The following is a 12,013-nucleotide window of genomic DNA, read 5'->3' as shown; positions in this document are numbered from 1 at the left end:
ATCTATCTATCTATCTATCTATCTATCTATCTATCTATCTATCTATCATTAATTCAATGTTACTGCATCTCTCAAGTCTTTGTTGATTTTTTATTTTTTACTATTGTTTCCCAATAACATGACTTTAAGATACTGTTAATCTGCTCTAAATATAATTGTTATTTTACACAGACACTTTATTTGTCCTCTACTTGAACACTTTCTTTCATTTCTCAAGCAAACGCAATACGCTGCCATTGTGTGGAAAAAGGACGGAACAGAACAACAGTGAAAAAGCAGCCATTCCAAAATAAAATAAAACAAAATAAATAAAAAAAAACATTGAAAGATGTCCTGAAACTCTGGAGAACTATTGATAAAGATCGTAAAATAATTACAAAAAGTCTAACTTATAGGAAGATGGAAAAAGTAATCTGTGCATGAACTCACATCTGTAAAGCGCGTTGTCTTTTTGTCTTCCCCACGTGACAAGAACTCCTGGCTCTCTGGGAGGTTGGACTCCACATTTTCATTTTTGTGAGGACTAATAAAGAGAAACACGTTTGTCAGGACATGACACCTTTTGTAACCACTCATCAAGAAAGAGACACTTTTTTAAACAACAAAAATGAACATCAGTATTTATTTGCACACAAGCCATGACACATTCTCTTATCATTATTGCTTAATACATACCTAGCATTCTGGGCACTATTGGCTACAGTTTCCCTACATATTGTGTAGAGAGAGGTCATCCGTCACCCAACGTGAGCACAAAGTGGAGACACAACACCCACAGTCATAATATAATAAGAGCAATGACAAGGAGCATCTATAAATCATTGTCTGTACTGTGGACAGAGGAGTGGTAATTAAACCATCTATTACTCAGACAGAGCAAGCAGAAAAAAGTGCTGAACAACTTGACATGATAATTGGGTACTCAGCTCACTCCATTATCCAGAGAATATTCCTCTGCAGTGTGTGGGCAGGTCTCATCTGAGAGCACTTCAGCAGTTGTTGGGTTTTACGCTTTGCATGACCTTCTGCTTAACATGGTTTAAGTCAGGTCCTCTGGATGGTTTCATTTTGTTGAAAGGTTTCATCCTTCACCCAAAGGACTTCATCAGTTCGAGGAGTCACAACAAACTCAGTCCCATAAGTGGCTTACTCGCATATTATGTAGGATTACTGAGCATGAACTTTGATGTTTTGAACCACTTTGGCTATGGCTGCCTCAAAGGAGTTGACGGGGGAGAGGGTGGACTCCAGAAACTATCTCATCACCATAAAACTGGCTGGTCCACTATGTGAAAAAGCCACTTATGGGGTTGAGTTTCTTGTGGCCCCTCGGACTGATGAAGTCCTTTGGATGAAGGACGAAACATTTCAACTAAAAAAAAGAAACTGTCCAGACGATCTGACTTAACTTTGTTGGATTTTTTTTTACCTGGATTATTGAGCATAAACTTGAAACATAGTTTGGTATTTTATGGTTGTGTCTTGGTTTGGTTTTATAGCTTTGGTTGAATTTAATGTTTTCTTGTTCCCTGGTTTGCTCAAGTTTTTGTTACATCAGTTAGAAGTTAGAACTGTCCAATAAACCACCAACATTGTAGCATTTATAGTGATTTTTATTTTTTTTTAAATAATAGTTATGAAGGTTGTAATGATGTGCAGCACTCACTTTTCACAGTCCTCTGCAGGGGGTGTTTTAGCTGAAGCTGTGATGTCCTCCCCAGGTTCATGGCTTTTACCGTTAGGAATGGCGTTCCCTTCCACCGGAGATGTTTCCACAGTAGCAGCTGGTTTGTCTTCACTCATATCTGCTCAGGTACGTGATAATCTGGCTGCTGAAACGGGCAGAAGCTTCCGTTTGTGGAAATGGGCTTGAAGTGCTCCGACACCGATGAGTTAAATTTCCTCCTGGGATCTGTGGGAAAAAGTTACAGGCAGTTAGCATTAAAAAGAGACAAGGGGATAACATACACTGTGGGATTATTAATAATAATCACTATTCAATTTTAAACAATTTTCTTGTTTGGTTAAAGAGAATTTGAACAGGGACGGTCAAAACTGCATATGTCAAACATGAACATTCACAGATAGTTTCTCAAGTTTGAACCTGAGTTGATGGTTTAAAGTATCGGTGTACCAAAATGTAAATGTTCTTTAAAAATCAGGAAAAAAAGGACAAAGTTTTAGTTTTTATTCAAGATAAAAGTGACAATAAAGATGTAATACATGTTTAAGTGATTCGGTATCTTTTGCTATGATGGAAGGAAAAGCTCAAATTTCTACCTTTAATTTTCAAAACCCTATCAGATTATATATAAAACCTTTAAGGAAAAAATGTAATTAATAACAAATTAATGGGGAAAATAAATTAGTTTTAGACTAAAACAATTTTATCTTCAGAAATGGTGACAAGTTACCAAATGAAGCCCGAGCCAATTACCTTGACAAGAAGAGGTTTTTATACACCCAACAAAGTTCAGTCAGGTCATCTGGACGGTTTCTTTTGTTTTTTGTTGAGACGTTTCATCCAAAGGACTTCGTCAATCTGAGGAGCCACAACATACTCAGTCCCACAAGCAGCACACTCCCATAGTGGACCACTACACTGTGGGACCAACCATGATGGGGGGAGAGGCCAGGCTCCAGAAACCATCTTATCACCAGCAAACTGGTTGACCCACTATGGGAGTGTGCTGTTTTGGTGACTCATTTTGTTTGTGGCTCCTCAGATTGATGAAGCCCTTTGGATGAAGGACGAAACATCTCAACAGCAACAAAAAAGAAACCACCCAGATGACCTGACTGGACTTTGTTGGATTTTTTAACCTGGATTATTGAGCATCAACTTTGAGGTTTTTATACAGTTTCAATCTATGGAATGAATATTATCTATATTATAATCAATATAGATTGATATACAGTATATAAAATATATGAATCTATATTGTCTACATTAGACAACAAATAGACCAAAAATCAGCTACATGCACCTCAACAGATAGAAGAAATGTTGGTATCCAGCAGCTGCTACATGTAGCCTTTTGATAGCCTTACAACTGTTTGATGCCATGTGGCTGTCCAGTGCAGATCAGAGTAAGGTAGGGTTACCATAATTATAATCCCCAACATGAAGGGCCACTCAAAGCAAAAGGCTAGACAACAACTCAGTCTGTTAAAGCAATATAAAAAGTACAGACATGAAAATATTAAGGTTGAGTCAGGTCCTTCTTTCTTGTTGTTTTCAACAAAGAAGAATCCATCCAGAGGACCTGACTCAACCTTGTTGGATTTACCTACCTGGATTATACAGCATGCATCAGGATGACATGGAACCATATGCATTATGTAGAAAGAAGTGTCATTTTAAAAGCAAAACATAAACAGTTAATGGAAACAACCAATGCAAGTGGTCAAGGGGAAAACATTGCAAGTATTATAATAAATTTGGCTTATTTTATAATAATTTCTCTATTATCATTTATTTAGTTACATTTTTGCAGTACTTAAAGTGTAAATGAAATGGGATTAGGGTGACTTGTCAGACTGAAACACATTTACTGGTGCAACCTGTAAACAGTAAACTCCCATTCAAAATCTCAAGTTAACCATGAATAAAGGTTTTGGCAAACCCAGTGAATAATTGACACATAAAGTGACAGGTCCTCCCTTAAAGGAAAACAGAGCTTTTAGCTTGCCATGTCACACTGGGCTTTGCATCAGGCCTTCATTTCCTGGATATCCTGTTGTGTTGCATTAGCTAACCAGCTGCCTTGTGAGGCCCAGAAGGGCCCCTTTGACATGTATCTCCTACATGTTGTTGACTAAATCCCCCCCATCTGGCTGGCCCTAAATGATCTTTTTTTGTTTTTTTGCTCTGCTGCATAAACAGCAGCCATAATGGTGACCATGTCAGGATCTGTAAAGGGGGACACACACAAATGGTTGAACTCCCGGCATTGACATAAAAAGAGAAGAACCAGTTGGGACCAGCTACAAACCAGTTCTAGCTGTTTTGTGCCTCGATTTATCTGCTTGTCACTTTTCTCCTGGTTTCCTCTTTTATTGAGGAGGTTCAGCATAGCCACAAAGATCAGGGTGTACTCTACAACAATAAGGCAATAGGTTAACAGTCCTTGTTTCATTAGGTCCATTTTGAATTTTGAATTTCAGCCTATACTCTTTTAAAGGTAGCTTTTTCTAAAGGTATTTTTTTTTAAACATATTAAATACAGTATGAGGTGAAATACCCCTGGTATTCAGCTCACAGTCTCCTGAACCGACCAACTGCATTATTGTGTGCTCCATCGCACAGGCAGGCCTCTTGGTTTGTCTGGGTGAAGCTGGGTGACGTGGTCGGGCAGCAAAGCACTCCACACAATGGCACACGTTGTGCGGTTTCCTGGGAACCGGTTGGGGAAACAGTGGTACTATTGTGCCAGGCATCATTATACTGCCAGGGCCCCCTTGGCTGTAGATTGCCAGGCCACTCGAGAGGCTGAAAAGGTATTTCACTCTCTAATTGAAAAGATGCCACCTTGAATTCAACAAATGCCAGTATCGTGCATTCATGTCGAGTTGTAGCGGAGCAGCTGATGGCAGCAATGGCAGAGGCAGGGCCAGCCTCACGGGACAAATCACCACACAGAACCGCACTGCCACTCACATGATCAACAAATCACGAAGAGGTTGGAGTAGCCATTGACGGACAACACACGGTGGGCTGTCCAGCTACAAGGGGTACTCCTCAATGGCCTTGAGCAGTGGAGCTGGAAACAGAAGACATGACTGGCCTGAGTTGTGCCTTTTACAATCAGTATGTTGATCAGGAAAGGAAATACATGACAGATGAGTGGAAAACCCACTCATTTGGTCAAAACATTTACAGGGGTTTTGTAGAGTTTCAAAGAAACTGATGTAGAAGGCAGGTAAATGGTAAATGGACTGTACTTATATAGCACCTTTCTATCTAATCAAGATACTCAAAGCACTTTACAACACAATCTGTGCACTCATTTACCCATTCATACAGCACTCTACTAGATCTATACAAAGAATAATCAGTGCTTTATCACATTCCTAAACCCATGAGACACACATCAGAGGCAATGAGGGATTCAGTGTCTTGCCCAGGGACACTTCCGCATTTGGAATCGAACCCCCAACTCTTGCATTGGAGGATGACTGCTCTAACTTCTCAGCCACAGCCGCCCAGGTAACAGGAATAATGTGAGGAGTTCAGCATAAAAAATAAAAAAAATTCTGACAATAATTTTCAAAGGTACGTGTTCTGAAATTTACTTAAATTTTTTGTGTTTATTTTTATGCCAATATATTTACACACAGGAGTACAGTTTCATCAGCATAGAGTCTCATAGAAAAATGTTAAATTTCCTCAAAAAGTGAATCCAGGGAGTTGTACAAGTACACAGAAATACTTCTTATTTTGTTTTTGTGATACTAACTCTGCCCCTAAAATACTGCATAGAAGAGGAATACAGTACTGAGGCAAAATGACTTGTTCTTATATTTAACTAATATTTCTCTGAAAAAGCAAGAAATCCAATAATTTAATCGGTTCCACATAAATTAACAATAAAAAGAACAGCATTTCTTGATGACAAAGATGTAAGATGGAAACATATATTTGATAAGAAAACTGCCAAAGTCCATGCTCAATAATTCAGGTACAAATCTAACAATGTTCAGGCAGGTCATCTGGACGGTTTCTTTTTTCTTTTTGCTGAGATGTTTCGTCCTTCATCCAAAGGACTTCTTTAGTCCGAGGAGCCACAAACAAACTGGAGTCCTAAAAGCACCTCACTCCCATAGTGGAAAAAACAGTTTGCTGGTGTTAAGATGGTTTGGAGAGGGTGGGCCCCAGAAACCATCTTATCACCAGCAAACAGTTTTTTTCCACTATGGGATTGTTGTGCTTGTGGAACTCCAGTTTCTTTGTGGCTCCTCGGACTGAAGAAGTCCTTTGGATGAAGTATGAAACATCCATCCATTATCTTTAACCTGTTTCTTCCTTTTTGGGTCACGGGGGTCGCCGGTGCCCATGTCCAGCAATCACAGTACAAGGGGCGGGGTACACCCTGGACAGGTTTCCAGTCCATCACAGGGACACATAAAGGGACAAACGAGACAAACAACCATTCACTCTCTCACTCACACCTAGGAGCAATTTAGAGTTACTAATCAGTCTAACATGCATGTTTTTGGTCTGTGGGAGGAAACCGGAGTACCTGGAGAAAACCCACGCATGCACGGAGAGAACATGCAAACTTTACCCAGAAAGACCCCCGGACTGTGATTTGAATCAGGGTAACCTGCTCGCTGAGAGGCAGCAGCTCTACCAGTTGTGCCACTGTGCTGCCCCAAGGATGAAACATATCAGCAAGTTTAAAAAAAAAAAGAAACCATCCAGATAACCTGACTGAACATTGTTGGATAAGAAAACTGGTTTCCCTCCTCTCTAAACCTCAGCTTCTGAACCCTAAGGCTTAATGATTCTCTGGGATTTGTGGGAGTTTTGTGGGCGTAAATGATTTTTTCCACAGCAAACAGCAGAAGCTATATTTATTCAAATCCTATTCTACATCCCATCCGTTTGGCAGCACAGAGAGATGCTCCATCCCTGGTCTCCGCAGCTCTGACGTAAGCAGCTCTGCAGAGACGTCACCACACCAGGAGGGAAACCGAGCCGGGCAGCTTCTCTGATCGTTGTTCCGAAATGAATACCTGAATCATTCAACATCATTCATGCTGACTCATTCACACATTTTAGTACGCATGTGAGGATTTGTCCTTGTCGTTCATTCAGCGTACTACTGTATTTACAGTGGCATTGTGTGAGGAGGAGGAGGAGGAGGAGGATGGGTGTGCAGCTTATGTAATATTCTCAGTAATCTTTAATACTGCCTCTTCTGTCACTACTTGATGACTTTCTAACATAACTGTGCTTGTAAAGACTGGGGGCTTTAGGCTGAGGCATCCTGAGGCTTCACAGCCTCTCAGTCTGTTAATGTATATATTCAACTCACTATTATATTACTTTGTATATTATATTATATTATATTATATTATATTATATTATATTATATTATATTATATTATATTATATTATATTATACATTGTAACTATTTTTGTGTTTTCCAAGGTCAGTTTGTGGTGGCCATCTTACATTTGATTGGGTTCAAGAAGTAATCACTGCTATATACTGTACATCCAATATTTATATTCTGTAAGTTTCCATAAAATCTTTCCCATAATTTATGGAATATTTGCTGATAAACGGGCACACTAATGCAGACAAGCAAAAACATTATTGTCCATCTTTGCCTTTCGGATGCAGGAGATAAATATTCTAAATATTGTTAAAAGTTTGAAAAATCATAATTTGAATCACCATCAGCACACCACAACACCTGGCAAAACTTTATTCTTAACATTTATTTTTGAAAAGTAGAATATTTTCATGGTGCTAAAGGTGCAAAACTCAAGATTTATCAAATTTCTTGTACAAAAACAACACTGCAAAAATAGAATTTAATAAAACGTCTATTCTGTCTTTCTGTTCATGTCAGAAAATGAGTTGCTACAGCTTAAAGGATTACACGTGTCCATGTTTTCAGTGACGAGCAGCTAATAAGTCCATCAGCGGACATTTTTATTGTGAAGGTTCAGATGTGGGACCTCAGACACTCAGGATGATAGATTGAATCAGATTAGAGCTCATCTGGCTGAAGCAGGAAATCAGGATCAAACCCTCTCAGGTCACATAAAAATAGGTTCAGAGGAGTGAAAAGCCTTGGTGTGACCCTGCGTTCTGTCACACGCAAAGCTGTGATTTTTACATGTGACACTGAACGCAGCAGCTGCTTCAAAACAGGCAGTAAACACTCACCGAGTGCATTCAGGAACCATCTGCCCATGTTCTGGTTCTTCACACCACGATAAACAGTCACACACACATGCACACACACACACAGAGTATTACAACACAGAAAAATACAGAAATTATGTAAAGAGGCACTTTTACTGGTATTAGAAGACATATTATTAATGAAAAGAAAAATATATATCTAAAGAAGCAAAAAATATGTTTTGGATTGAGTTATGGAAACAAAAGAATGCAATGGTCAATTTCTTTAGAAAAAAAATACTTGCAATTTATTCACTAAGATAAAAATCAGACAATAGACACTCATCTGTCATAATCAGAATCCTAAATAGGTAAAAAATATATATATTTATGCTTCATTCCATGTGTTTAAAAAAATCTGATTACTTGTTTCACTACTGGAAAGACTGCTTGCCTGAAAAAGAGTGCAGAATGTAAAAAAAAATCATTTTTGTAATAATAATAATTTGAATTGAACTCAAAATAATTCATGCATTTTGAGTGATGGACACACAGAGCTTGACTGTTGTTATGAAACATAAGAAATTCAGTCTAATTTTATGTTCATTTCAATTCAATTCAATTCACTTTATTTATATAGCGCCAAATCACAACAAAGTTGTCTCAGGGCACTTTACAGGAACATTCACATACATAAAAGCCAATGTTATACTGTATTTTTATTCACTACTGCTTTGTCCTGAAATAATACAGCCAAATCTCTGAAGTTATTGAATTTGTTTTCTGCTTTATCATTTTTGTTTGGGCTTTTATTTTTTAATTTATTTATTTATTTTTTTTTGTAAATAGATGCTTTCAAATTCCAAATATCAATTTTTACTAATAAATTATTTCATCTGGCTCAAACACTGCGCTATTTTATTTTCCAGAATGTTATTCAGATGTTGAGTGCAATGATTTTATGATTTTATGTGATCACCTGTCTGCCTGGCGTTTTCCTGGGTGGAGTTGGTATGTTTTCCTCATGCATGTGTGAGTTTTCTCTGGATACTCTGGTTTCCCTCCCAAAAACCAAAAACATGCATGTTAGGTTAATTGGCATGGATGGGTGGATGGATGGATGGATGGATGGATGGATGGATGGATGGATGGATGGATGGATGGCTGGCTGGCTGGCTGGCTGGCTGAATGGATTGATGGATGGCTAAATGGATGAATGGATGGATGGATGGCTGAATGGATAGATGGATGGATGGATGGATGGATGGATGGATGGATGGATGGACGACTGAATGGATTAATGGATGGCTAAATGGACAAATGGATGGCTGAATGAATGGATGGATGGATGGATTGATGCTGAGTGGATGGATGCTGAATGGATAGATGTATGGCTGAATGAATGGATGGATGGTTGAATGGATGGATGTATGGCTGAATGGATGGATGTATGGTTGAATGGATGGATGGATGTACAGTATATATACAATACTATACCATTTTATTTATAGATCAATTAAAACAGCTACAAGGCCAACCAAAGTGCTGTACAGACAGAACAACAGGTAACACACGAAGCAATATACAAAATGAAGTAAATCAAAAATATAGGCATAAAGACGATGCAGATAATAAATATGACAACAAACCAGTGAGGAGCATACAGGTTCAAAACACAGATCATCTGATGTTGAAAGCTACTGAATAGTAGTGAGTTTTTAAACAGGATTTGAAAACCGAGAGGGAGGGGGCCTGTCTGACAAGCAGAGGTAACTCGTTCCAAAGTCTTGGTCCTGCTACAGAGAAGGTCCTGTCACCTCTGCGCTTAAGACGAGTTCCTGGAACTGTGAGGAGCAACTGGTCCGCTGACCTCAGGGAACGTGGTGGGACATACGGTTGTAGCAGATCAGAGAGATGGTGGGGGGCGAAACTGTTCAGTGATTTGTAGACATACATGAGTATTTTGAACTGGATTCGAAGGTGAACCGGTAACCAGTGCAGTGAGGCCAAGACTGGTGTAATGTGCTCTCTTTTGCCTGGACTGGTTAAAAATCAGGCTGCTGCATTCTGGACCAGTTGTAGTCGTGCAATGGAGGTCTGACTGATACCAAACAGGAGTAAATTGCAGTAATCAAGCCTAGATGTAATGAATGCATGTATTACTGTCTCCAGGTTATTTTTGGACAATATGGGCTTAAGTTTAGACTGCCGCCTCAGTTGGAAGAAACATGATTTAACAATCATGTTTACGTGATTGTTAAGTTTCAGGGAAGGATCCATTATCACTCCCAGATTAGTGACTCTTTGTTTTTCTGATAGGGTTAGAGTGGAAAGGTCGATGCAGTGGTTTGTGATTGGGTCATTGGGAGGGAACAACATGACTTCAGACTTCTTTTCATTGAAACTTAAGAAGTTTAAAGCCATCCAGTACCTGATGTCAGCCAGGCAGTCGAGCAGCGGTTGAATAGAGCATGTACCATTGTGTCTTAGGGGGAAGTAAATTTGACAGTCATCGGCGTAGAAGTGAAAGGGTATGTTGTTTCCGGAAAATAGCATCAAGTGGCAGCAGGTATAGAGAGAACAGGAGGGGACCCAGGATGGATATGGATGAATAGATGTAATATTGTGGGTTTTATGAAACTTTTAACTTGTTTTATTTTATTTTGGGGAGTGGTGGTGCAGAGGTTATAGAAGATGGGCCTGTGATCGGAAAGTCGCAGGTTCAACTCCCGGTATTGTCAACATAAAAATGTGGGTGGAAAAGGTGAAACACCCACACCTGCCTCCACCCTCATTCGCCCCACTCTGGGCCCCTGAGCAAGGCCCTTAACCCCCACCATCTGCTCCCAAAAACAGGTCTCTATTAAAAATGAGTCTTCGTGACTCAGTGAGACTACCTGTATAAATAAAAGGTAAATGGAAAAAAATATATATATATTTACGTCACTCTCCAGACTCGGCTTTAGTTGAGGAGCGACGTCTCCATCACTTCATCTGAAGCAAAGTGTTGTCCAAACCACAAATCAAGTGTTTGTGTCACTAAAAGCCTGAAAGAGCCTCTTTCAGAGATTTAATGCAGCTGTGCATTTAACTCCTACCAGGAAGTGAATGTGCACAACGTAACGTGGGAGGGAAACGGTCCTTGAACCGTCTCCAGATCTGCCATTAGACGCTGCTCACCCTATAAGAGCCTGTCTCCTGCTCCCTAACAGCGCTGTCCTCCCATCTCACACTTCCTCTTCTTTGCTTAAGCACCACTGTGATGAACCAGCGGGGAGGTTAACAGATTAACTCCTGACTGGGAGGTTTGTCTGTCAGCCACAGAGATGCTCCTTTTCTACTGGATTGTTATAAGCTATCATAAGAAGCTAACACCTGAATCTGTAATGCCAAACAGGAAGTAAATGCAGCACGGCAGTCCATTTAAATATACTATGAAGGTGTCATGAGGGAGTGCTTATTTCACACCGAGTGTTTACACTTTTCATCATTTTTCTGCAATAAGTTTTCTTTAAGTTGGTGATTATGTTGTCACATGAAAAGGATAGTTCAAATCTTTTGATACGGGGTTTCAAACAGTCACTGTTTTAGCTGCTGTTTAGCTCTTTGAGTCACTTCCATTGGCTATCCAAGCAGTGTCAAGTCACCATCATCTGTGTCGTAATGGTTCATGCAAATGCGATTCAGAGTCAGAGTCAGAGTTTCTTTATTGTCATTCGCACCTCATGTGGTACATGTGGTGGAGGAAATTATGTACACAGGGTCCCAGTTACATCCAACAATAAAATGTCTAAGAAAAACAGTAATAACATCTAAGATATGAACTAAGAAAAACATCAACTAAATATACACTAAGCACTCATAACATAAAACATTGAACATCAGCACAAACATGAACATGAGTCTGTGAGCAGATGTGCACACATGAACACATCAACATTGAAACAGATCAGCAGCAACATGATATGGTTTTTCACAGTGATTATTCTAGTTAGAGATTCATGAGTCTAGCAGCCTCAGGGTAGAAGCTGTTCCTCAGTCTAGTGGTTCTACTTAATGCTCCTTAACCTCCTTCCTGAGGGGAGTGGGGCAAAAAGTGTGTGTGCTGGGTGGGTGGGGTCCTTCATGATGCAGGTGGCCCTCTTCCTGCA

General features: G+C 39.5%; 1 protein-coding gene across 1 annotated transcript in view; it reads right to left on the bottom strand.

The window, feature by feature from the left end:
- Window positions 1–12,013, bottom strand: part of LOC119411919 (sodium-coupled neutral amino acid transporter 3) — a 46,772-nt gene that overhangs the window by 25,307 nt on the left and 9,452 nt on the right. The window contains exons 2-4 of the mRNA XM_037678875.1: window positions 1,667–1,912; window positions 676–708; window positions 430–523 (exon numbers count right to left, since the gene is read on the bottom strand). Coding sequence (XP_037534803.1) covers window positions 430–523; window positions 676–708; window positions 1,667–1,803 — 264 coding nt within the window. The 5' untranslated portion in view covers window positions 1,804–1,912. The remainder of the gene's footprint in view (window positions 1–429; window positions 524–675; window positions 709–1,666; window positions 1,913–12,013) is intronic.

Source organism: Nematolebias whitei, chromosome 7 (assembly GCF_014905685.2).
Source record: "Nematolebias whitei isolate Nwh7 chromosome 7, NemWhi1, whole genome shotgun sequence".
Taxonomy (NCBI): domain Eukaryota; kingdom Metazoa; phylum Chordata; class Actinopteri; order Cyprinodontiformes; family Rivulidae; genus Nematolebias; species Nematolebias whitei.
This window is presented reverse-complemented; position numbering and strand designations above follow the sequence as displayed.